The sequence below is a fragment of the Thunnus albacares genome, chromosome 1 (assembly GCF_914725855.1).
Source record: "Thunnus albacares chromosome 1, fThuAlb1.1, whole genome shotgun sequence".
Lineage (NCBI taxonomy): Eukaryota > Metazoa > Chordata > Actinopteri > Scombriformes > Scombridae > Thunnus > Thunnus albacares.
The window spans coordinates 23,623,781-23,651,169 of NC_058106.1; the positions used below are offsets into that span (position 1 = coordinate 23,623,781).

The 27,389-nt window shown below is 37.7% G+C and overlaps 2 protein-coding genes across 3 annotated transcripts in view; both read left to right on the plus strand.

The window, feature by feature from the left end:
• The first annotated feature begins 5,910 nt into the window (after window positions 1-5,910).
• On the plus strand, window positions 5,911-7,801 carry LOC122981810 (amyloid protein A-like). Of its 2 annotated transcripts, XR_006403310.1 has the most exons (5): window positions 5,911-6,088; window positions 6,201-6,300; window positions 6,438-6,576; window positions 7,443-7,707; window positions 7,745-7,801. XR_006403310.1 is itself a non-coding variant. In XM_044350600.1 (4 exons), exons 2-4 carry the CDS (start codon window positions 6,213-6,215, stop codon window positions 7,579-7,581), a joined length of 366 nt encoding a protein of 121 aa, XP_044206535.1. In that variant the 5' UTR covers window positions 5,911-6,088; window positions 6,201-6,212; the 3' UTR covers window positions 7,582-7,734. The 2 variants fall into 2 exon arrangements, 1 of the variants encoding a protein (XP_044206535.1); XM_044350600.1 differs by lacking the exon at window positions 7,745-7,801 and having other exon boundaries at window positions 7,443-7,734.
• Window positions 7,802-9,813: 2,012 nt separating this feature from the next.
• The window catches only part of apba2b (amyloid beta (A4) precursor protein-binding, family A, member 2b), a 71,323-nt gene continuing 53,747 nt past the window's right edge, over window positions 9,814-27,389 (plus strand). The window contains exon 1 of the mRNA XM_044350743.1: window positions 9,814-10,337. The gene's annotated coding sequence lies outside the window, so the exon portion shown is untranslated. The remainder of the gene's footprint in view (window positions 10,338-27,389) is intronic.

The following is a 27,389-nucleotide window of genomic DNA, read 5'->3' on the forward strand; positions in this document are numbered from 1 at the left end:
AATGCACATTTGTGAAGGATAGATGTACAATGTTCAATTTATGGGCTAAGTCTTTTTATCTACAGGGCCTCACTCTGGCTTGCAGGACCTGACTATGGCCTCTAAGGTCTCATAAAAGAGATGTTGTAGGTTCACGGCGCCAGGTTGGGAGATAAGGTTGTAACTTTGGATGGGTAACAACAGCTGCCTGCGTTATTTTCCAGTTAGAGTTCATTCTGACACCAAGTGTCGTTGTTCCTCCCCTCCCTGATGGCGTGAGCAACTCTATAAGAAGTGATTGTTTTCCTGCTTGTGCTAAGTTTTTGGTATGACTATATCAATGTGTACACTGTGCCAAAGGCTTCTCTGAGCTCAGATATTTGTTTTCAATAAACTCCATATATTCAAGTAAGCATACACTGGTGCCTGTGAAGTCTCTTCAACAATTATTCAACAAGTACAAGATTTTCCCTATCAAAAACTATTGACTTTTAATAAACTAATGAAAGACATTTCTAGTGTTGGACTTATTGATTACACAGCTAAAGCCCAAACATCAAGACAAGAAACCAGAACAAAATTCCCTACATTTAATACATTACATTGATTTTTTTTGCAGAGGCAATTCATTAAGAGATCACCCAAAAATAGCAATAATTAGTCCAAACTTCAAAAATAAAAAGTGTAAAAGAAGGTGATGCAAGGTAGATGTCAGTAGGATGAAAGGAGAGAAAGAGTGATCACATGGGCCAGCTTTTATGGCCTGGCAGCCTCCTATACAGTGGTCACACCCCCCAGTTCTCTGTTGGTAAAATAATGTTGCTTCATAAAGGGATTACGTCTGGTTCTCTGTGGCATTACTGGATTTAATGTGACAGATTTCCACCCTGTCCATCTGTGGTTGTGTTGTTGGTGCTTCATTCAGGTGTACTGTTAAGACATGGCCACTCAGTGGCAGCGCTGGCCTCCAAAAGACAACTGAGGCTGGAGCACATTAGAGGGAATGCTCTTTGTTATGAGGCTCATTATCACTATTAATTTAAAGTTTTAGTTTAATTTTTATGCTAATGAATGAAAATGTTTCACCTCAGCATGGATAACACAATAAATTCCAGGGCTGATCCACTGTGGTTACAGTTTGCAATAGAAACAATGATAACAATTAAAAACAACCTCCAGAATGAGTTTAATAGGGTTACTGTTACTCTGAATAATCCACAAATATCAGAGTCAACAGTTAATTTCGGAACTACTTGACAGCTCTTGTCACTGCTCAGTGAAATGCAGATAAATTTGAAGTCATCATTATAGGTCCAGATTTTTCCCATAGCCTAATTGCCTCAAATTGTAATTAACTATCTTCAAACGATATCTTTTGTGTGAAATCAGTGGTGCAGTACTGCTTCCTGTAGCTTCATCACATATAAGATGGTCTTTTTTTAACTGCAAAGAACTTCAAAACTACAATTCATGCTTTTATCAGAAAACACCTCAGAATAATGCTAATTTACGATTAGAAATATCACAATTATCTGTATGCCTGTCTATGCCAATATAACCTGTACAGACCTCGCTACTTCAGAATGCCACAGCCTTGCATTTATTTATTAATTTTATATTACGTCCTTCCAATCTTTCCGATCCTGGACCTTTTGTACAACACTTTGTAACTAGCTTTTAGAAAGTGCTTGTTTTGTCATCTGCTTGTGTGGATATTAATTTTCTATTTTCCACTTTCAGTGATGCCAGAGAATGGGCGCAGGAACGAATGGGTCATGGTAATGAGGACGCTGAGGCTGATCAGAGGGCAAACCACCATGGGCGGGGGGGAGGAGATCCCAATATTTACAGGCCAGCAGGACTGCCTGAAAAATACTGACGATGAAAACCATCAACTTATAATAAACTAATGAAAGCCATTTCTAGTGTTGGACTTATTGATTACACAGCCAAAGTTCAGACTTTCATTTTCCCACATCAGAAAGTGTTTGTGGTCCAGCCCAAATCTCAAGACAAAAAACCAGGACAAAATTCCCTCCAATACATAACGTTGATTTTTTTGCAGAGGCAATTCATTGAGAGATCCCCTAATAATAGCAGTAATTTATCCAATATCACTTTAATTCCAGTACATTAAATCCAATATAATGCATCCAAAATCAATCCTTACAATTATTGTAACTCCCAGACAAAAGCAATAGTGAATGGATTAATGAACAAATATAATGTGCCAGTGACACCATGATTTGATACTGGACAGTAATGACACAACAAAATAATTCAGTGACAACTGGCAATAATAACTTTAGCAAACCTAAAAGGCAAAAAAGTGTAAAAGAAGGTGATGCAAGATAGATGTCAGTAGAATGAAGGGAAAGAAAGGACAACCACAACAGCCAGCTTTTATGGCCTGGCAGCCTCCTACACAGTGGTCAAATCCCACTTCACTTTACTTTTAGTGCCTAAAACGTGTGACTGGTACTGGATGTGGATACACTTTCTCATTCAAGTGGATGGGAAGGTGTGTCCAAACATATATATTAAGAATTCATATTTTTCTTGTGCCATAGATAATAATTAGTTGCCTCTTTAGGCAAAAAATAGTAATTATTGTTCAGCATTGTCGCTTCATATGAATCTTTGGGGAACCTAGAAATGTCCTCAACACTGCAGCATGTCTTGTCAAAGGACATTTTGGGGGTTTTCTCAAAGTTTGACTTGTATGAAAAGATGCCAGGTTAGTGTCAAAGGCAGCTCAAGGGCCTGTGTATTTGTATGTTTTTTGTCCTTTTCCTTTTTTGGTTCGTTTTGCCTTTTTGTTTTTTGCTTTTTCATTTGTTTTATTACTTTTTTGTTTTTTTCCTTTTGTATTTTTTCCTTTCTTCTATAAACAACAACAACAAGAAGAAATTAGATATTCTTAAGAAGAAACAAAGGGATTTTTAGAAGACTAAAGAACAGCTGTAGGATTCTCTACTTTGATCCACACACCATTCAACCACCCAAGAAACTTGTAACTAACTTTAACCTGTGTAATGTTGTTGTATATGTTCACTGTTTGGCAGTAAATATCATGGAATTAGATTTATTAACGTTTAAGGAAAGTACAGAAAGAAGAAAGTTTTTTGTTTTTTTTCACAGCTCTGGCCATCAAAGAACAAAATGACTGACATCCTATTAGACAAAAGGTAAAATCTGGTAAAAGCTCAGTTAAGGCTTTTGAGGAATTTGAACCTTTTTGTGTTTCCACAGAGCAACTTTGTTAAATCATAATGCAGAGTTCAGTTTTTGAAAATGGGAATTTTATCATTTACAACCAGTGGCAAGCAGTCTCATCTCAATCATGTACATTTAGTTGCACAATCATGAAACATTATCAGAATTGCTTTCGTTCTTCCTCCCCTTCTGGAAATAGCTAACAAATTATGTATTATATGTTAATATTATAATCCAGGTAGATCACATATCATAAACATTTACCCTCATCATTATTTTTTTAAAGATTTGAAACAGGATTTAATATATGATTGGATACTGAAGAGAGTGCAGTATTTGGACTGGACAAGATGTTGTGAAGATCTAATATCTAATGAAACCAATTAGACCAATGTCCTAAATCTCTACTCGAGAGTCAGTGAGATATCCATACCTTTGTGTATTCCTACCCATCAGGAGTGATATGGTCACAGATCTCTTGACCTGTGCTTGATGGATGATCTTTACGATCTGAATGAATGAATATCTGTACTATTGGCTGTGTCAACAAACTTGCTAAATATATTGTATGCAGTGTTTAACCCCCAAAAGTTGTGCCTGAATATTATGGATATGTCTACTGAAAGGCATATTGGGCATCTGAGAAGTCCCAGCTGTTTTTGATCACTGCAGTTGCACAACCAAGGAATATCCTGAGTTTGTTTGCCTGACATTTTGGGTACCCAGTCAGTTCTCAAATGCAGTGGACTTTCCATCATGTAAAAATCCTACAATGTAGTAGGATCTAATCTTTATGAATTATCTCATACATTTCAGAGTCAACAGTTTATTTTGGAACTACTTTCGACTTTTGAAGAAAACCTTTTTTCTGGTAAGACATTATTGCTGTTGAATATTTAAAATGTAATATTTCAGTGCTTTGAGCATCACAGATAAAATTCCATTCACCTCTATTGGGGTGATCACAGAAATGCAAGCTGGATATATCACAACATGCTGTTTGGATAACACTACGGTGAGAATATATGTTTTTCTTTATTTTTTGTGAACAGACCCTTTTTATAAACGTGTATAAATCTGATAAAGAAATGTTCAGATTGCTCTGAAGGCAAGAACAAAAAAGTCACACCTTTGAACTTTTACATGATGGACCTCTTTTAGGAGATGTTCTAAGTTTTATTTTTGGTTCTCATTATATACGCTATATATATTGTATACAAAATAATAGGGAATTACATATATATACAGTACTGTGCAAAAGTGTTAGGCAATTTGGATGTTTAGATTCTCATCCCTCATGCAGTATCATTAGGGATGTGTCTGATCAGTCTCAAATTTATTCTGGTGCATGACAATGACCCCAAACATACAGCCAGAGTCTTAAGGAACTATCTTCAGCAACAAGAAGAAAAAGTAGTCCTGCAACAGATGATATGGTACCACAGATTCCTGATCTCAACATCATTGAGTCAGTCTGGGATCACATGAAGAAAAAGAAGCAACTGAGACGCCTAAATCCACACAAGAACTGTAGCAATTTCTCCAAGATGCTTGGAACAACCTACCTGCAAGTACCTTGAAAAACTGTGTGCAAGTGTAGTGAGGAGAAGTGGAGCTGTTTAAAGGCAAGGCGTGGTCACACCAAATAGTGATTTCATTTAGGTTTCTTCTGTTTACTGAACTTTGAATGAAGTTAATTGATAAATAAAAAATATTCTTGGCATTATTATTGAAAGCTTCTTCACTTTACTTTTAGTGCCTAAAACGTGTGACTGGTACTGGATCTGGATACACTTTCTCATTCAAGTGGATGAGAAGGTGTGTCCAAACTCATATATTAAGAATTCATATTTTTCTTGTGCCATAGATAATAAGTTGGGAAATGAGTCACTTCCAGTTGCCATCTTTGTTTGGGTTTAGAAGCAATGTTGCGACTTCAGTCAAAAAGATAGTAATTATTGTTCAGCATTGTTGCTTCATATGAATCTTTGGGGAACCTAGAAATGTCCTCAACACTGCAGCATGTCTTGTCAAAGGACTTTTTGGGGTGTTTTCAGAGTTTGGCTTGTATGAAAAGATGCCAGGTTAGTGTCAAAGGCAGCTCAAGGGCCTGTGCATTTATATGTTTTTTGTCCTTTTGCTTTTTTGCTTTGTTTTGACTTTTTGTTTTTTTTGCTTTATTTTTTGTTTTTCCCTCTGCTTTATTACTTTTGTATTTTTCCTTTCTTCTATAAATAACAACAACAAGAAATGAGATATTCTTAAGAAGAAACAAAGGGATTTTAGAAGACTAAAGGACAGCTGTAGGATTCACTACTTTGATCCACACACCATTCAACCACCCAAGAAACTTGTAACTAATTTTAACCTGTGTAATGTTGTTGTATATGTTCACTGTTGCAGTAAATACAATGGAATTAAATTTATTAACATTTAAGGAGAGTGCAGAAAGAATAAAGTTTTTTTTTTTTTTTCACAGCTCTGGCCATCAAAGTACAAAAGGACTGACATATCTTGGATCTATATCCTGACATATTTGTACTATTGGCTGTGTCAACAAACTTGCTAAATATAGTAATATGCAGTGTTTAACCCCCAAAAGTTGTGCCTGAATATCATGGATATGTCTACTAAAAGGCATGTTGGGCATCTGAGGAGTCCCAGCTGTCTTTAATTACTGCAGTTGCACAACCAAGGAATATCCTGAGTTTATTTGGTTGGCATTTCGGGTACTCAGTCAGCTCTCAAATGCAGTGGAATTTCCATCATGTGGAAGTCCTACAGTCTAGCCCATTTCAGAACAGAATATAAGAAGAGTCAGATCAGTAGGGTCCTCACTGAAAGATTTTGTAAGATCTATTAAGACTCATTATCATCTCTGCAGGAACTTCAGGTAAGTTTGGATTTTAATTCAGTAACAGGACTTGAATAATATAAATTATTGTATATAATATTGTGTTATCTTTATGATGTACTGTATGTAATTGTTTTTATTTCCCTATTAGACATCTAAAACCATGAAGTTGCTGATAGCAGGAATAGTTCTGATTCTAATAGTGGAATCCTACGCCCAGTGGTACAAGTTTCCTGTCGAAGCTGCCCAAGGTTAGAAACATGGCCTTTTCAGAGTCTCCTCATGAACAATGTATATAATTTTACTGTATGTCATAGATCCAGAATGCATGTCTTTTTTATGAATTACCTCATACATTTCATTAAACCCTGTCCTTTCCTCTGGCTAGGAGCTCGTGACATGCGGCGAGCATACAGTGACATGAAGGAGGCCAACTGGAAAAACTCTGACAAGTACTTTCATGCTAGAGGGAACTATGATGCTGCCCAAAGAGGAGCTGGAGGCAGATGGGCTGCTAGGGTTATAAGGTGAGGGACAAAGAGTAGAAAACAGTCTTCGGTTAGTGATTGGCTTTTGCATATTAGTTTGTTTGTTCACAAGAAATCTATAACACTTTATTTTACAGGTCCTACAAATTACCTAATTACTCAGAAAATTTCTAGGAAATTAGTAAAAAATTAAAGGACCTGCAAATTAAAACATTTCCAGAAATTCTTGTGAAGAAACCTCCAATAGGATCAAAGTGGAGTTATTGTGGAGTATTGGAAGGATCATTTTTCAGCCCTTCATTATTTCCATGTATATATTACAGGTGCTTTCATTTCTATGCAGATGACAACCAGATCGATTTCTCATATAATCATAATAATATCACCTGATTAAGCAATTAGCAGGATTAACTTGATGAGGTTTAAAATTGACACTGCTCAGTGAAATGCAGATAAATTTGAAGTCATCATTATAGGTCCAGATTTTTCCCATAGCCTAATTTCCTCAAATTGTAATTAACTATCTTCAAACGATATGTTTTGTGTGAAATCAGTGGTGCAGTACTGCTTCCTGTAGCTTCATAACATATAAGATGATCTTTTTTTAACTGCAAAGAACTTCAAAACTACAATTCATGCTTTTATCAGAAAACACCTCAGAATAATGCTAATTTACGATTAGAAATATCACAATTATCTGTATGCCTGTCTATGCCAATATAACCTGTACAGACCTCGCTACTTCAGAATGCCACAGCCTTGCATTTATTTATTAATTTTATATTACGTCCTTCCAATCTTTCCAATCCTGGACCTTTTGTACAACACTTTGTAACTAGCTTTTAGAAAGTGCTTGTTTTGTCATCTGCTTGTGTGGATATTAATTTTCTATTTTCCCCTTTCAGTGATGCCAGAGAATGGGCACAGGAACGAATGGGTCATGGAGCTGAGGACTCTGAGGCTGATCAGAGGGCAAGCCGTCATGGGCGGAATGGAGGAGATCCCAACGTTTACAGGCCAGCAGGACTGCCTAAGAAATATTGAGGATGAAAACTGGGAGAAAAAATGCACATTTGTGAAGGATAGATGTTCAATGTTCAATTTATGGGCTAAGTCTTTTTATCTACAGGGCCTCACTCTGGCTTGCAGGACCTGACTATGGCCTCTAAGGTCTCATAAAAGAGATGTTGTAGGTTCACGGCACCAGGTTGGGAGATAAGGTTGTAACTTTGGATGGGTAACAACAGCTGCCTGCGTTATTTTCTGACACCAAGTGTCGTTGTTCCTCCCCTCCCTGATGCCGTGACCTGAGCAACTCTATAAGAAGTGATTGTTTTCCTGCTTGTGCTAAGTTTTTGGTATGACTATATCCATGTGTACACTGTGCCAAAGGCTTCTCTGAGCTCAGATATTTGTTTTCAATAAACTCCATATATTCAAGTAAGCATACACTGGTGCCTGTGAAGTCTCTTCAACAATTATTCAACAAGTACAAGATTTTCCCTATCAAAAACTATTGACTTTTAATAAACTAATGAAAGACATTTCTAGTGTTGGACTTATTGATTACACAGCTAAAGCCCAAACATCAAGACAAGAAACCAGAACAAAATTCCCTACATTTAATACATTACATTGATTTTTTTTGCAGAGGCAATTCATTGAGAGATCACCCAAAAATAGCAATAATTAGTCCAAACTTCAAAAATAAAAAGTGTAAAAGAAGGTGATGCAAGGTAGATGTCAGTAGGATGAAAGGAGAGAAAGAGTGATCACATGGGCCAGCTTTTATGGCCTGGCAGCCTCCTATACAGTGGTCACACCCACCCAGTTCCCTGTTGGTAAAATAATGTTGCTTCATAAAGGGATTACGTCTGGTTCTCTGTGGCATTACTGGATTTAATGTGACAGATTTCTACCCTGTCCATCTGTGGTTGTGTTGTTGGTGCTTCATTCAGGTGTACTGTTAAGACATGGCCACTCAGTGGCAGCGCTGGCCTCCAAAAGACAACTGAGGCTGGAGCACATTAGAGGGAATGCTCTTTGTTATGAGGCTCATTATCACTATTAATTTAAAGTTTTAGTTTAATTTTTATGCTAATGAATGAAAATGTTTCACCTCAGCATGGATAACACAATAAATTCCAGGGCTGATCCACTGTGGTTACAGTTTGCAATAGAAACAATGATAACAATTAAAAACAACCTCCAGAATGAGTTTAATAGGGTTACTGTTAATCTGAATAATCCACAAATATCAGAGTCAACAGTTAATTTCGGAACTACTTTCTACAAAAGAAGTAATCTCTACAAATGCGTTTTTTTTTTCTAGTAAGACATTATTGCTGTTGAATATTTAAAATGCAATATTTCAGTGCTTTGAGCATCACAAATGAAATTCCATTCACCTCTATTGGGGTGATCAAAGAAATGCAAGCTAGATATCTCAAAACAAGCAGCTTGGATAACACTAAGGTGAGAATATATGTTTTTCTGTATTTATGAACAAACCCTTTTTACAAAACTTGTATAAATCTGAAACATTCAGATTCCTGGTTGTCATTATATAGGCTATATATACTGTATACAAAATAATAGAAAATTATATATATACAGATAGAACAAGCGCACTAGTGATTTTTGTCGGCCAAGCCGGCTACTTCCGCTTTAGTCCTCCGGCTAACTTGAATGGGATTAGAATAATTCAACCGTGCGGCTCTTCTAGACTTTTGAAATGTGATTGGACCAAACAAATCAAATTCTGATAGTGAGACGAGTCATTTAACAGGGGTTGTGACGCTGAAAAAAATTATCTGCTGATTTACAAATGTATCTTTCACAATGTAAGTCTACGGGAAAAGGTCTTTTTTGGCCTAATAGCATCATGTAATGTAATTACACAGTTTGACTGCTATGTCAAATTGGCTTCACAGCCCAGTGCTGTTCTTGGGGGCTCGTTCCCAACTTGGGTGTCGGGACCCCCACAAGGGGTTGCTGGATTAATCAAAGGGGTCACGAGATGGAAAAAAAAAAAAAAAAAAAAAAAATTTTGGACACAATTTTTTTTTTTTTTGCTTTATTTTCTTGTGGATTTCTGCAAATGACCTCTTCAAGCCTCTAAAAGTTATTCAAAAAACAAAAACAATAATAAATCTTTCTAGAGCTGCAAGTTCTAGTCAATTAGTCGATTGACAGAAGATTAATCAGCAACTATTTTAATAATTTAATAACTGTTTTCGTTATTTTTTAAGCAAAAATGTAAAACAAATGTTATGATTAATTGCTTTTCTTTGTAGAACATGATGAGAAACTGTCAGTCAAACAAAACAAACATTTGAAGATGTAACCTTAAACTGTGGGGAAATTTAATCGATAGGCCTACTAATTGTCTACAAAAATAGATGAATAGAGACAATAATCAACATGTGACATGTGACGAGGGGTCCCAGGAAGACTTATTTTATTTTAAGGGGTCACAGGCCAAAAATGTTGGGAACCCCTGCACTCAAAACAACATATGCAGTGTTTGGGTGAATAATTTGGATATCTGATGCCAGCAGTAGCGTCGATCTCGCGCTGCTCGGGTGGGGTAGTTAGCTGGATCTCGTTCAGGCGGTGTACCGACCAGACAACTGCAGTGTGCTGGTTTTATGTTATACTCGTTCCGGGGCGCCGCTGTCAGACTGTGCCTCAGTACGCTTTCTGTGGGTGAGACACACTGAGCGATGCGCCGACCAGACAGCACCATCTCCCACATCTACCGAAAGGAGGTGAATTGATCAGCACATGAAATTCTCCAGGTAGGATATACTTTTATGAAAATGTCATAATAAGGCAGCTAATCGTAAGTAAACATCGATTTGCCCCTGCTCCGTCCAGCGAGGCTATAGTATTCCTCCTCTAAGGCATCCGGAGGAGGAGCGGTGGATGCTGATCTGCTCAGCCTGGGGATTTGTCCTCAGCATCAGTGTTAACAATGGGGCGGTGAGCTTCAACCGTAAAACGTTTGTCGCTTTAACAACTCTGGCTTACAATGTGTGTGGTATTTATTCCTGCTGCAACTCAGAAAAGATTGCAGCTGTAAGTCTGCTCACACCTACTGCTACAATTCTCGGTGATTCATCTATGCGCAGCCGCCTAAAATTATCGATTGTAGTTATTTTGCCATAGGCCTTTAGTGTTTCACAAGATGAGGAAGGTCATTAATTTTTAGATGTCCTTAATGGTCCAATTCCTTTCCCTGCATCGTTTTATTAAACGGCACCCCAGGCATGTGCAGGAAACCAGAGTTCCTCTTTGTGGAAATGGCTCATTCAACCCTGATATCAACTCGTTTTCTTTAATGTACATCCTGTTACATTACCCCTTACATGTCTAACCTTTGAATGACACATAAGCTCTGATTCATGTTGCCAAGAAAGGTTGAAGTTAAAAACTGTGTGAGGTAGACTATACTTCTGCAAACAAGTCCATCAGAATAGCTTCTGAAAATGCTGGTTTTTCCAAGTTGTTTGATTCCTTGTGCAGTGACTTTAAGGGATGGTGAGGAAGGTGTATTTTAGAGGACAATTTGTGTATCCTTTAGTGCCTGCTGTGTACCACTCCGTGCCAGTCCCGGCCACAGGGGAGGGCAATTGCTGACGGGCGCTGTGTCTGGCTGTTCATTGTTCAGGGGGAGCGGGGGACAGGCACACAGGGTCTGTTTTGCATCATATGATGTCCTCATCCAGTCATGCAGAATGGCCATCATCCACTTGTATGATATCCCTGCAGGCTGTCTGGTGTTTAAAGTGCAAGCCTGCTTCTTTTGGTTTCTCTCACAACAGCAATGTTGTCCCTGGAGACGACGCCAGTACACAGTGGAATATTCAGTACATGTAAAGCTGCATCAAGTTAATAACAGTGCTGTAAACCTCATAGCTTTTGCTATGATGTAAATCTTTATGGCTTCCATTCAATATTTGGCTATATGTTAAATGATTCAACATGTGTTGCAGGTCCCTTAGTAATATATACTCATTTGATTGATATATTCAACTAAAATGAATTCAAAAGTAAACATTTAGTTAATGGGCTGAAATTTAAGACACATTGCAGCCTCTTTATGAAAATTCTGTCATTAAATTGGTACAATCACTCATATCTTAGCCTTTATGATTGATCTACTAATCTGAACATACAGTATGTAGTGTTAGTAGTGAGTAAACAGAGACATTTAATGCTGTGTGACAACAAGGGGACAGCTGATAAAATAGACATTTCTGAAAAAACTCTCATACAAACAACAAGGTTAACAGTGGGACAGTGTAAACATGGAAGAAGGGGTTTGTACAGTGGGGAGTGGAGAACAGACAGAGTGAGAAAGAGTAGCTGTGGCGCAGCTGAGGAAGAGAGTGATGACCAGGGGTATAGAGGATGAGGGCAGATAGAGGAGAGTAATGCGTGACTATTAGAGAAAGTGAGGGGCCCCCGGAGAGCCATGATAGAAACCTATAAGACCTTGGAGGATGCACACAGCATGTTGACTTGCTCCTATGTTGAAAGTTGGGATGCCAAGTTGTCTTTTCTGCCTCAGTCCCTCTGTGTCTTATGTATTCTTATGTCTCCCTTCACTTCCTACCTTTTCCTGTAGGTCTGTCCTCGCTTCCTCTACAATGTCCCATTGTGTGTATCTCTTTCACGCCCCTGCTTTGTCTCACCTTTTCCGTAGCCTGTGATAGTTTTCTGTATAGCTCCTGCACTGAAGGACAAACACACTACCTGCAGCCTGCTAGGATCTTATTCATGCTGCAGCCGGAGGATACTAAATTGAACTCTGGGGGAGGAGGCAGAATAGGACAACAGCCTCCAGCAGCCCTGCTGCACAAATTAGGAAAGATAATGATAACTGTTTGGAAATTTGTGATTAAATCATCAGCCTACTTAGACAACTGACCTAAATGTACTTGTTACTAGGTTGGCTACACAGAAATATCCCTTTATGAGTAATGACTCTGCCCTAGCACCATGAATGGCACCGCCACAGGGAAATCAGTTATCCATTATATAATATCATGTGTAATATCTTCTTAAAAGCTTTGCTTTGTAAGCTATGGATTTCACATACCAAACATTTATGTACTCTACTCTCCTCATATAATTCGTGTGGGCGAAGGTAAAATAACAGACTGCTATGCCCTTTGGCAAAAACAAAGGATTCCAAGATAATGAAACCTATGCAAAGGGCTGCAGGGTGGGCGTTGATGTTCAACTTATAAAGACAAAAAAGGCAAGTGAAACAATGATTTATGATGAGGTGTTTGTAATATGAGTGGTACTGCAGTGTTGTTACAGACAACTGTGTTGCTGTAAAAAAAAAAAAAAAAAAAGGTTTTGTGTAAGCAATTACAGCAAACAAATTTTCTCCCAACTCAGGATTCAGCTTGTAAAGGATGAGCTGTGAACCTGTGAGGTAATGAGGAATTACAGATGAGGGGGGCTAGGTATAATTTACACATTAGAGCTTCTTGTAGGTTAAATTCACTGGGATTTATTTTATTTGGATATAATTTATTTCTGTGTAGTTACAGAGGAAATCCCTTTCAAAACAGAGGAACTAACTACTCTGAAAACTAAGATAGCGTGTCCATCTTTGTAAGTTTTTAGGCATTTTATTGGACAGGGACAGTGGAGAGATGAGAGGAGAGAGAGGAATGGGGAATGACATGACTTGGGATATTGGGGTTCATGGTCGGCATCTTAACCCCTAGGCCTCCAAGGCGCCCTTTCAATGGGAAAATGCACGGATAATGCAGAATTTATGTTATACTGTTCGGATGATTTTGGACTAGTTATTTTCACAAATAATTGAAGAAAGAAAAATATCAATAAATATTTCCCAGAGCCCAAGGAGACTCTTCAAATAGTTTATTTGTTTAATTCGAACAACAGTCCAAACAATGACACAAAACAGAAAATGCAGCAAAGCCCTCACAGTTGAAAAGCTGGAACCAGACGTTTTGCCGTGACAAATAACTAAAGCAATTAATTGATTATCAGAATTGTTGTCCATTTATGTTCTTCCCACCAACTAATCAATTAACTGAATCGTTTCAGCACTATCTGCAAAACACAGACAATAGTCTATATACGGTGGATATGAGAGCATCATGACTTGATGATGATGTCATCAGGCAACATTTTTACAGTTGTTCTTACCTGAACAGCACTGCAGGGCCAGTAATACTTGTTTCAGATATTGCATCCAAATTGGCTCTATGTGAATGCAGGGATCATGACTGTGAATCAGAAAATAACCATGTATTCAAGTGAAATCACCTTGGCTGCTGTCATAGTGTCCTGTGAGTTGTTCTGTTATTCACTTACCGTAGAGGATTTGTCTCAAGATGACATCATCACTACAGCCTGTCTCACTGCTGTTTATCTTCACAAACCAACACTGAGCTGCATAATAATATAGAAAACACATATATGAATTATAGCTGAGTGGTCACGAGTCTGGCTGAGTGGTCAATAGCAAAAAAGAATTTAAGGCTGACAGAAGTGTTTCACCTCTAAATGTACTGACTGAAAAATATGCTGATCCTTTCTATCCCTACTGGTTCTGTTTCGTAAGGTAATTTGAAATAACACAATAACCTAATATATCTACAGAGTGTGTACTTTGGATCGCACAGCTTTGCTGGCTGTTCTGTTTGCACAGGCAGGGCTTTAATCTTCTGGTTTTCGGTTTGCCAGCAGCTGTTTTTCTTTTTACATTCTGTCCTCAGAGTTTATAGACTAATCACAATTCACTGTTCATCACAAGGGAGAATGGTTTCGTGGATCACATGTGGCCTTGATTACATTAAAACAGTCAGAGCTACAAAGATAACTGACTCACTATCACATATCAGATGAGGATTCTGCTCCTAAGAAGCATCCACTTTACATGTTCAGTTTGACATTCATGTACAAGCTTGATCTGAAAATGCTGTATTCAACTCTGTACCCAGTGATCATGGCACAATATATGGATGGGACACTGGATTGATACATATTTTTGAAAGCTTAAGCGATCTGATACATCTGGGATATAATTTCTCATACCACAACATTTATTTATTTATGTATTTATTGGCACCATGTACAGTGTTAAACATAAATGTTACTAACTCTGTACCAGAGTTAGCTTATAGCTAATTTTCATCTGCAGTCCCTTCGGCAGGTCACAATCAAAACATAGGCTAGAACAGCACAATAACAAACAGTACAAAGCAAAAAACACACAGGACACATAATACAAAATACAGAGCTTCACACAATAGCACTTCACATACCCCCACAATGTCAACTAGAAATTAATAATGTAAGCTTGTCAAATCAAAAGCAAGATTACTTGCGTTCATGAGAAGACCGTGAGCTGAAATTTAGATTCAGTGGTTACAGAGCTGAGTAGCTTTTAGCAGATTTTTTAATTTGGTTTTGAACATACTGATGGAACTGCAGCTCTTCATATCATCAGGTAGGACATTCCACTGAGTTGTGGCTTTCACAGAGAGAGCTGATTGCCCAAATGCAGTGCGACGAAATGGTACGGTATAATCACGTATAGAGGATATTCTGGAGGATCTAATAGAACTTACTGAGCGAGTGTACACAAAGCCACGTGGTGAAGGAGGGGCCAAACCATTTAAAATTTTATAAACTAGGCACAAATTTGAGAATAATCTAAAATTCTCAAAGCTCAGTAAATTGTATTTCTCCAGTACCCTACAGTGATGGAAATGCATTGGCAGAGTTTTTAGAGTTTGTTTGTATAGGGACTCAAGAAGTCTTATGGCTGTTCCTCCAGCCTGCCACCAACACATAATGCAATAAGACATACGAAATGTTTGGCTGTATTACATTCAGAGTGCGTTTTCTCAAAATGAAGTGTGGATATCCTGATGGAGTTGGGTCAGCCCTTGTTGTCCAGCCCTTGACATTGTTCAAGTATCACACACATTAATATGACAGCCGCATCAGTGTTACTCAAGTTGTTTTGACAGCGCTGTCTCATTCAGTTTGTGTTTTTCCTTGAATGTGTGATGTATGTTTCTGCCTTTGTCATGCTTTTAAAAAAAAACTCTCACGAGACTTCTTTGATTTAGAGAAGGAGCTATCGCCTATAGCTCTCATCCACTGAATATTATCGATCTGATGAGGCTTTATAGGTCTTTGAGAGGACAAGCATTATTCTTGAATAAGTGAGGTGTTGACTTTCTGCTCAGGGATATACAGTATATGATGTTCTTATGGCCCTTTTACTAACAGGTAAAGAAAACATGCAGAAATACAGGTGGATACACTGTGGATCAGTGAGGCATGGTTTTGTAGGGATGGGAATCAATAAGATTTTATTGCTACCAATGCCGTTATTGATTCTGCTTATCGGTCTGATTCTTTATCGATTCCCTTATTGATTCCTGATCAATTTTCTGTGTGGACAAGAGTAGGCCTACACAGGTTTTCAGCATCAACGCAACTGTTGAAAAAAGGCGTGCATGTGACGCAGGTGTGCGTTTTCATTTAGGTTTTCTTAGTCAAAGAAAAATTCTGCTAATCCTGCCGGACGTACACTCATGTGTAGAGTATCGAATACATGGCATTTCTGGAATTTAAGCCCATGTTGTGTTGAAAGATGGTTCAGCATATTGCTGCTATTTCCACCCTTACTTGAAACGATCATTTAACGACGATACAACTAGCGCTGTTGTTATCTTTCGTCATGAAATTAAACCACGTTTTGGACCGTTACTTCCTCTCCGCCATGACTCCTTCTTGTTTCCAGCAGCGTAGATACATGAGTGTGACGTTATTGTTTTGCAATGCACAACTGTCAGAAAAACATGTTGGCATGTTGATAAAAGGAATTGATAAGCTCAGAGGCATACGATTCCGATGGATTGGACGATTTCGAACTGGTTCTCGATTCCCATCCCTAAAGGGGCACTGTTTTGACATCTCCTGTTTCATTGTTCCTGACAGTTCTTAAAATGTGAGCCAGTCTTTGAACTGTTGGTTGTTTTTTTCTCTGTGGGTACAAGAACCTTGAGAGCTCTGTGATGGGTTCAGCTGTAGATCGCTATAGATCGTGTGCAAAGACACTTTCAACATTTTCCATTCAGAGACTATGAAAAAGAACAAGAAATCACCTGTGTGCCAGTGATAAAGCAGCAAGCTAGCTTTCACAGCATGCATCAGTTATCTTGACAATAACTTCATTGTTATGATATTCTCCTCTCATTGTTAATAACAGCTCTTTGTCCTGCTCCTCTGGTCATGCTGTAAAACCCATCATGGTTTGAGAAGTCTGTCTCCAGAATGCATCAAACACTTGCTTTAAAGTCTTGGCATTCTTGACATGTCAGTGACCCGTACCTTCAGATAATCAATATCGAAGCAGTTGTTAGTTGAAGCATGGAGAGGTCTGTGAGAGATGTTGCAGGCTGACAAGTTCTTGTTGCCAGCAGAATGTGACGTTTACACTTTACCGAGTGTTAAAAATGTCACTGTGCTGAGACCAGTGTGAAGGCCAAGGCCAAACTGTCACTAGCCAAAGGTCTTCAAAAAACAAAAGTAGTGTGCTAAATCTCTTCTGACCAACAAACCTGATGATCTTTACTGGTGTTTTAAATGCTCATTTGCTTCAACACATTGAGTTACACAATCAGAACTCCTCAGATCTTTATTGGTTCTAGCCTAATTATTTTTTGACTGCTGCTGGTAAGTGGAATGAGGTGAAAAAAAATCTCAAACATTGTCATCTCAGAAATCTTCTGTTGCACACCTGGTTGCCCATTGAGTGAAGATGCATACCGTCTTTCTGAAGATGCCAGTTTGAATTCAGATCAAAGCCTATGATCAACCCAGGTCCTTTGAAATTATCAGACAGAAATAAATGCAAAATAATCAATAAAAAGACAGCTGCTTTGAAACGAGTAAGATGCAAGCACATCTTTGCGAGCTGGATGTACTAATGTATCAAAAATGAATAAACAAAAATGAGTCATTCCCAACTGTTGCTTCATATTATAATTTAGTTTAAATTATTTCTCTGATAGCCTCATAACAGAGAAATCTTAGTCAGACCTCTCAAAAAGCTCTTTGCTTCAGACTAATTACAAATTTGATGGTAATATGTGTTTTTTCTTTAAATTTCACCACTCGTCCTGATAAGCAAATAAACAGAACAATAAACATTTGTAATATTAAGATTTGTGACACTTTAAAACAATACAATTTCTATTTGTTTGGTTTGAAAACTCGATTTGAAGATTGTATTTCTTGGTATAAAGCCCAATGCATAAGCGAGCAGAACCATATCCTTCTAAGAACCAGAGAAACATATTAAACACAGATAGATTAACAGATAAATGTAGTACCTCTGTGTACCATAAACAACATATTTCTCTTTGTTGTGTGTCAACGTGGTATGGTACTTCATGATGCACCATGAAGAGCGCCTTCCTTCATTTTATTTCCTGAATGAATAATAAGTGTTTGAATTATGTGTTTTAAACTGCAGATAATTTTTTCCAACTGTGGTGATATCCCCCTGAATCAATGATGTGATACGTACACATCATTTCACCTCTCTTTATGGCATTAGCATGTAAATGAGTCCAAATCAGTTTCACACTCTGTGACTAAATCAGGTCACATTGGGAGGAAAGCAAAATGGCTAAGAAAGAAAGAACGAAAGAAACCGTTCTCCCACAGTGCTTGGTGAAAGAGAAACCCTTTCATAGCTGCATTAATCATGGGTGGCACTAAAGAATTGCTCTGAGGCGACACCCAGAGAGACAGAAGCATTGAAACAGCCTTATTCGTTAACTGGATCTGTCTGAATGACATCAGTCTATTTTCCTCTCACAGTTGTGTACTTTGTGATTTCGCTCGGTATAATATAAAAATCTGATACATCTAGATATTATGCTATTTTCATCTCTCCCCTTTTTTTTTTATCTCTGCATGGTGTATCATCATATATTTCCAAACACTCTTCATTAAAATAGCATTTCATCAAATCAGAATCCAATGTCAAATTTGCTCATTTAATCCAAATCCTTTCAAATCCCTTTTTTACTTTATTTAGGTTCAGCATTCAACATTTGTAACTACATTGTAACTAAAGCTCAAAGATTTTACTAAGATCTGTGACCACATTATGTTGGATAAAAAAGCAGAAAGAATACTGTTTTGAGTTTTGTTTTGGCTGCTCAACGTAATCTTCACAACCTAAAGATCATCAGATATGAAATGCTGATAAAATATGTGTCTGACACTTTGAAAGGTGACAGGTGTAGCCTACTTGCTCACACACTCCAAATTTTTCAGGAGCTGCTTGCTTCAAATACCTCAGGTCTCAGTTCAGAATTACTGCTTTATAGCATAACATTATTACTTATCATATCATATCTTATCATAGTTTAACTTATCATATGTGTTTTTTGCAATGATCTCTCAAATATCAATCACTTGTGCCAAAAATATGTAATGGAGGCATAGTATTGTATAGTAGTTTGACAATAAATTTTATTGTCCAAAATGATATCAGTGTACTGAAACAGTAGACTTCACTGGGATTTTAATAATTATAAATAACTATAAATAAAAGAACACAAATAGATATTATATTAAACTTGAATTTAAAAAAGTATCAAATACACATCAAATGCTGCCTATATAACTTTAAAAAGTAAACATATAATGTATACGCCAATATATCTGATAGGCCAATGGCAGCTGATAATATCGGCTGACTGATATATCAGTCGGGCTCTAGTTTATATTATGAATTTCAGTTATTTGAACTTCATTGCTGAGACATGATTTGTCCGTTGTAAACAGTAGCTATAGTTGCTGAATTCACTAAAAAAGACCCAGAAATAAGAAGTGAACTGATTCACTCTGTAGATTGTAAAATCAGTTTTCTCAACACCCTGATCTTTAGCTTCCACCCACTGTTAGCAGCACATGTGACAGAATTCAAACCTTGGTGATTGGCTGTTTCTTGCTGAAATGCACCTTGGGAGTCATAGTTAACTTCTACCCTGAAACGTATCGACTTTTTACTAAAGAACCAGTTATTTTCTAAGGCCAGTCCAAACTGTAGAAGTGCTCAAACTGTGAGTCACGTAACATTATCTATGATAAAAATGAATGGGAAATAGCTAATCCTACTTTACAACTCTATTAACATTAATTAGCTGCAGCTGATATATTCTGCCACAAGCAACGATTGTCATTTCAACCAATGATTGTAATAGGGATATTTTATCAACGTGCTATGAAACCAGTTTTCAGAACCCAACCCTAATAATAATATATGGCTGTGTCAGAAATCACTCCATTATTCACCCATTCACTACTCCCTATATAATAAACACTAAAAAGTTTACTCAGTAGTGAGCAGTAAATCGAGATTTTGGACACTCACTAATCATTAAAAGTTATGTACATGCCATGGACACTACTTTTTTCATGCCCTTGTGGAATTTTTGAGGGCACTATATAGTAGATATATTTACAGTCAGCATTCAGACACTCAAATTAAATGGTGTAGGATAAATGGAGTGCACTGTATCGTAAATTTGATTTCGGACACAGCCCCTGGCTTTTCTGCTAGTGTACAACATGCTAACATGACATGAAAAATAAAACTATAGATATAGCTGCAAGCAACCTTCCAGGGCACTAGAGTTTATTAAGCAAAATAGATGGTGAATATGTAATGATAATAATAATGTATTTATATAGCACTTTTCAAAACAAATGTTACAAAGTGCTTCACAAGGCAATAAAAACAGAACAGATTAAATAAAAGTAGAGACAGTGAGAGTAACTATTGAGACAGAACAATGCTAAGGTAGATCAAGAACAAATAGAATAGAATATTACAGAGATGAAACAAGGTGATAAAAGCAGATAAAACAATATAATAAAATCCAGTAAAAACTAATAAAATATGAGCACACATGAACTCATATCTACATATAAAGATAAATATACATATATGTACACACACACACACACACACACACACTTGACATCCATACATTACAAGAATGCCATCCTAAAAAAGTAGGTTCTCAACTGTTTAATGTTGACACAGATGTCAACAGTCTGATGTATATAGGAAATGCATTCCACAGTTTGAGGCCCTGGCAGCAAAAGCCTGATCCCCTCTGGTCACAAAATTGGACCTGCTAACAATGGGGAGTAACTGATTAGGTGATCTTAGATAATGTTCAAGCTCACAGAATGTTAAGAGGTCTAATATTTATTCTGGGGCTAGTCCAAGTTAGGCTTTAAAAGGAAGTAATAAAATTTTTAAATTAACTCTAAAATGTAAAGGGAGCCAGTGCAATGAGGCTAAAACAGGTGTAATGTGGTCCCTTTTCACTTTATACCCATTAAAAGCCTGGCAGTTGAATTCTGAACCAGTTGTAGGTGTGACAGTTGCTTCTGAGTTGCAATAGTCGAGTCTTGAAAAGATAAAAGCAAGTGTGACTTTCTCCAAATCACTGAAGGACTGACAAGATTTATTTTAATTGTAAAAAAAAATCATGTTTTGACAACTTTTTTGACCTGTTCCTCAAAGATGAAGTTAGAGTCAAAAATAACACCTACATTTCTAGCAGTATGTGTTGCAAAGGGAGCTAGAGAGCCCAGCTGGTGCTTGAGCTGTTCAGTTGTACAGTGTGGATCAATTACTAGTACCTCTGTTTTATTAAGCTGCAGGTAGTTTTGATGCATCCACTCCTTGATTTCAGTAAAAATAATTTTGCAGGTGGATTAGGCTATTTGGGTCATTTGGGTTGATGGGTATATACGTATATCTGGGTATGGTCTGCATAACAGTGGTAGGACACATTATGTCTTGGCATTATGTAACCTAATGGGAGTATATATAATAAGAAAAGGACTAGACCCAGAGAAGAACCTTGTGGCACCCCACAAGTAATATGAACAAAGGAAGATAAGGAGCTACCAAACAGTACTGAGAATGTTCTATTAGAAAGATAAGATTATAACCAGTTAAAAGCAGGACCTGAGATACCAACCCAGTCCCTCAAACAGTTTAAAAGAAGCTCATGATCTATTGTATCAAAGGCAACACCGATGTCAAGAAGAACTAAAATCAATCTGAGCCCCGCATCTGAATTTAAAAGAAGGTCATTAGTCACTTTGAGGAGAGCTGTCTGTAAATTAAAGCCTGATTGGAATTTATCTAGAATTCTATTTTCATTTAAAAAGCTCGTCAACTGATTAGATGCAGTGAAGTAAAAACTGCTAGAGGTGTGCCAGGTATTGTTGAGGTGGTCATGAAGGGGCACGCTGTGTACACTCTTAAACACACATACTTATTCCCAGTCTCAGTATAGCCTCCAGGGGCTACAGCCATTATTTCAAAGGTTCCGGTGTAGCAAGCAGATATCTGGATGACGGATATCTGGGAATTCCTCCTCTATGTGCCTGTGACCGTTTACAGTCTGATTAGCAACTTGAAACGGTCCAGATGACATTTTGGCTAATCTCTATTGACAGATATATGTGTATGAATGCAGATAAATGATAAAAAAGCTGATAAAAAGCTAAATCATCATCAGATAATAGCCATTGGGTTCCGAGAATGCATTCCGACCAATGTAGAGAATAAAGTCCTTTTGGTTACACTTTTACCCTTGATCTTTACTGTTTCATTTGCAATTTACAGTTGTGGCCATTTTGTTGACGTTTTAATCAATGAGGTACTTAGTGGTCATCCTTCATCACACTGCAGTATGGTAGTGGAGGCACGGAAGCGACACAATTGTTTTCAAAGATGCAACGCTGCATCTTTTTTCTTTAACTGTTCATTATTAGTTTGTCTTTCTTAGAGTTCTCTGCATATCTTTGTTAACTTGTAGTATGAGTTTGTGTGTGTACATTTTTCCATGCTCTTCCCAGGTAGCATATGATAGATGTAAACAGTCGTCACTTTACAATCAGTCTTCCTGCAAAATTTTCCTTTTTATGTTTTAAGATTATATGCAGACAAATGAGGAAGATGCAGCTATTCAGTATGCATGGCCTCTAATTAGATAACTTGGAGTATCAAAAAAACTAACCTCCACTAACATTGGCATCATTCATTTTTGTATGTATGTAGTGTGCATGCATGACCTTAATATACTCATTTTACCAACCCTCCTGCTGTGTTCTGAATCATAAGGTGACTCCTCTCCCTAGGTATGCTGTCACTTATGTCATTACTTAGGCTTAAGATGCATTCACCAAAGCAGCTCATTAGCTAGCACATTTGTTTGAGGAGCAGCATGACATTAGCATTTAGATGTGCAGAGATTCTCACCTGCTGCTGTCATTGTTGAAGCTATGCAGACAAACCCACATCTGGTAAATTTCCTTATCTACAGCAAGAGATTGCAGAATGCTGTCAATAGATGCAGAGGTAAATCTATTTCCATAGAAAATGCTGCATGCTGTTATTGTTCAAGCATGACAAATATGAACTGGGCTGAATCTTGAACTGCTTTGGCGTACCAGCATCTGGGCCTTTATGTCTATTGCCAGCTATGTTTGTTGATTGACAGCAGAGATGATTGTTCATCAGTTGTGTGATAAAACTGATGTAGAGCAACCAGATGGTTGTTTCATCAATAGAGTGAGACTTGCTCAGAGAGGAACAGGGAAAGAGGGGACCACACAGAAAGAAATATAACTAACACAAAGAAAGGGATGAGAAAGACAGAGCAGCAAAGCAGCAAAAATAAAAACATTAAATTCTATAAATTTATGGTAAACAATCAGGCAAATATATTGGCATGCCAGTATTAAAAATGATGTCCACCATAAATGTAAGGGATGTTAGCTACTAAATAGAAACCCTTTCACTTTGAAAGACTTTGTTCAGTGTTAATATAGAAAATATGTTTTAATGCTTGAGAGTGCCTTAAACCTTAATCTCAGATCAAAGATATTAATCTGTTTCTGTCAAAGATCTTTAAAATGTGTTTTAGATGGCATCTAGCTACAGAAGATCTACAGAAATTGTCAGCAATTATCTAAAAATACTTCGGACAACCTAGCCTAATTGTTTTAGTTTGTTTCACATGTATATTTTATTACTCCACATACAGTGTTGTTTGGAGGTTAGATATTGTTTTATTAGTATAGATTTTGCTTTTGATTGAGATCCAGCCAAGATTAATTTCTTTTATGTATTTTATGAGGTTGAAAAAAAAAACCTGAAAGAAAGAACATTGAATGACTCCACATGAACTTGACAGGGAGTTGTTGTATTTGTTTTGACATGTTTTTCTTAAAGTTGTCACAGAGCAATGGCATCCATTTTTCATGCAGTATAACCTCAGGCAGCTGGGTATGCCTCTACCAGAAATGCCTATTCAGAGCTTGGGCAGCACATTAGCATTAACCTCCTTACTGGAGCAAGGGTTGTAAGGTTGTCTGAGGAGACAGGCAGTCAAGCACAGACTGATGTGCAGACTGTTGTGTGTTCTGGTGAACCTCCGTAACACATCAAACACCAGACTCAGCAGGTGCCTTTAAATCGCTGGCCCAACCTTCCTCTTTGTTCTGGTTGTTGTTATGTAGGCCATATTACTCACTCAGTTCATGGGTTACAGTATTGCAGCATGAAAGACCCTATAATATAAACATCACACAAGACATTACTACATCATGCATCATTTCTAGGACAGCTTTAGCAGAGATATATTTTTTAGGAAATGTCAACAATATATATAACAGCATTAAAGTATCTGAGGGTGAAATTTAAAGTACTTGAAGTGTATAGTAGTACACTTAAACTGAGCTCAGACTATAGTAGTTTTAAAAATCGAACAGATTTTGAAATTGGGTTGCATTTCGCACATAAGGAGAAACAAGGAGAAGATATAAGAAATAAGGAGAAGATGTTCTTCTCTCTAATCTCAAATATGCATACATTACAAGATTTGAAAATAATGGCGCATCACACACAACAGGATATTAAAATTATTGTGCCAGAGGGAGCAATGCTATGTGATCCCATGTGATCTCATGAGGAAGCAGATGCAAACAAAATGGAGACTGACATGGTGCAACAACTTGTTTGAGTAAAACTCTTCTCTTTGTACGGTTATGATATGTCTTGGAAGACACGTTATATAGGCAGTCGTATTCTTGCCACATATCGCCAAGCCTTTCCTCCATCTCAGCTGTCCATCGCACCGGTACAACAGCTTGTTGTTGTTTCTTCGCGGCCGCCATTTCAAAAGTCCTCTCATTCACTTCCGTCTCCTTGTAGACTTGTCTCTCTCATTGGCTATTGTGGTCCCACTTGGAAAATAGTGACGTAATCATCCAGATGTTAACTCCTAAAGATCAAACATGTTTGAAATTATCGAGGTGGCCCCAATGAGTCTGCAAAGCATTTCTGGAGGTTTAAGATTGGATCTGTAAACCCCTCACATTACCAGATAATCTGGGCCGAACATTGGTACTGACCAAGGTCCCAGACCAGATTTGTCCTCCGATTATCGGGAGGGGTGAATCGGGGATAAATCGGCCCAGAACTGCTGTAGTCTGAGGCCGGTTATAGGGCACTGACAAAAAGTCGAGTACAGGAGTCAAGAGGTATGTGACTAGAGGGCTGTGGTGGTTGTCTTAATGAGTGTCTTTACAGGCACATCAATATCCGGCCATTATTCAGGAGACTCTAGTATGTTGGTATCGAGCTTGTGCATGTAAATATACAATGTACACAGTGTCTCTAATCTATGAAACCCTGATTAAATACCTGGGCTTTGCTGACATTAGTGAAGTTTAGAGATACATTTATTGTATTTGGTTTATCCTGCGTTCATGTACATACAAATATTGGAGCACGAAGCAAAATACAAATGTCTAATTTAGTATAAAGCTGTTATCTATCATCCTTTAAGCATGGTAATGTGCTCAATGACAGGTAGGACATCCAGAATCTATATAAGAGGACTGTGAGCTTTCACAAACGACTTCTTTGAGAGATTAACAGCTTACCATAAAGAAAACAGACAATAAATATGGTGGTGTCTCATCTTAACTGCGATGGGTGTGTAAGTCATTGTGGAGAGTGCACACCCACATGGGGTCAAACTATGCTGAATGATGCATTCAGTGGTAAGGTGAAAGTAAAAGAAAGTAGAACTGTCTGTGTATTAGAAGAGTTGTCAGTTTTAGAGTCATAGCAGATTCCAATCTTTTGCTTTAGTTGTGGGGGTAAACATTACTGAATTTCTCGTTACTGATTTTACAGTATATATTGATCAGGGGTTGTGCCTTTAGGCCTCACTCTACATAGCAGAACAAACCAAATTGCAGCCTGTTTTGTTGTCTTTTACAACACACAAACACCCAATTATGCTAAATAAGGCACTTAGGGGTTGCTTAAAAGCGGTAAAGATGTAATACACTATTTTTATAAATTAGGAAACATTTTCTGATTATGTTACTGAACAAATGCAAATATATTTCAAACACAGTTACCTTTGTAAGGTTTAGGTTTGACTGTGAAGTATATCTCTAGACACGTCAACAGACACTGAACATGTACACTGCGTTAAACTAATTGCCAAAGCACTGCATCAAAAGGTTTCCCGTACCTACATTACTGAGTTTGGTTTAGGAGGCATTTCAAAGGTCAGAAGAGAGGTTCCACAACTCAGCAATAATCTCAAAAACAGTCCTCTGGTTTGGTTTTGCATGCTGAAATTGGAGCCGCCTTTGCTGACCTCTCAGCCTCGGGTGAGTTGAGGCTAGCTGAGGAATACTAATGAGAGAATTAATAGTGATGGGTTTGAAGTGAATAGATAACAGATTTAAAAATAACAACATGAGTTATTGTTCCTGTGTTCACCGCACTTCATTATTATTACCCTGTCGTGTCTATGTTGAACAGAAATCAGTATGATGCACCATATTCTTTAATAAAACTGAAAGATTAGTGGAATAACAGGTTAGTTGGTTAGGTCAGGACATCCTAACTGGCCTGTAAGCAGCCAGTAGCTTGTTTATCTCTATTCTGCCTTAAAGTACTCTCATTTCGTCCTCTGTTCCATCGTTTGGGTGCATTGCATCTGTAATTCAAAAAAGAGAGCTAAGTTATTGCTCCGGGACACAAGGTCACAACAGCATAACAGCGAGCAACCTTGTAAAATGTTGATGGGGTGTAAAATGCCACGGAACAGCTTATGCAAGGTTTTAGAGTGAACAGTGTGCTGTAAGCCTTTACCTGTCATGAGAGAAGACGGGGGGAGGATGGAGATCAATGTGGATAGATTTCCTGCTGGAGATGGGCTTTGATGAGCTGAGATGCAGGTGTGCACATATGTGTATGTGTTGAGTAGCTGTTGATTGACGATGTGACAGTATTGATGTCTTCAGACTGCATTTACATACCCTTTCTGTATCAGGCACTTATCAAAACAAATACAGCATTCTTAAGTAGTCCAGATCATGTTTTTTTTTCCCTCAATACTGTCTTGTACCAAGTCAGAGGTGTTTGACAAATTATAGATTTGATAATTAATTGATATGTCGTAGCCCTAATGTATTATTTTTTGTCCTTTTCAAATGTTTGCATTCTGATCTTATAGTAAAACACACTAATGATGCCAAAATGCAGCTGACATAGAGCAGATCTGATCCCAGCTCCATGCAAGAATTACATTTAACCTTTTCTATTGCAGCGTTAAAGGGCTCAGTCATTCATGCCAATAACAGAGCCCCAAACAGTTGATCTAGAAAACTGAAGGGATAGCCTTAAACATCAATCAATCAGTTAA

What these genes read in the sequence shown, in the direction of transcription:
- LOC122981810 (XM_044350600.1), top strand. Translation starts at nt 6,213, where the DNA reads ATGAAGTTGCTGATAGCAGGAATAGTTCTGATTCTAATAGTGGAATCC. An exon ending in TCCTGTCGAAGCTGCCCAAG is followed by an intron (nt 6,301 to 6,437) that starts GTTAGAAACATG and finishes TCCTCTGGCTAG; the next exon opens with GAGCTCGTGACATGCGGCGA. An exon ending in TGGGCTGCTAGGGTTATAAG is followed by an intron (nt 6,577 to 7,442) that starts GTGAGGGACAAA and finishes TTCCCCTTTCAG; the next exon opens with TGATGCCAGAGAATGGGCAC.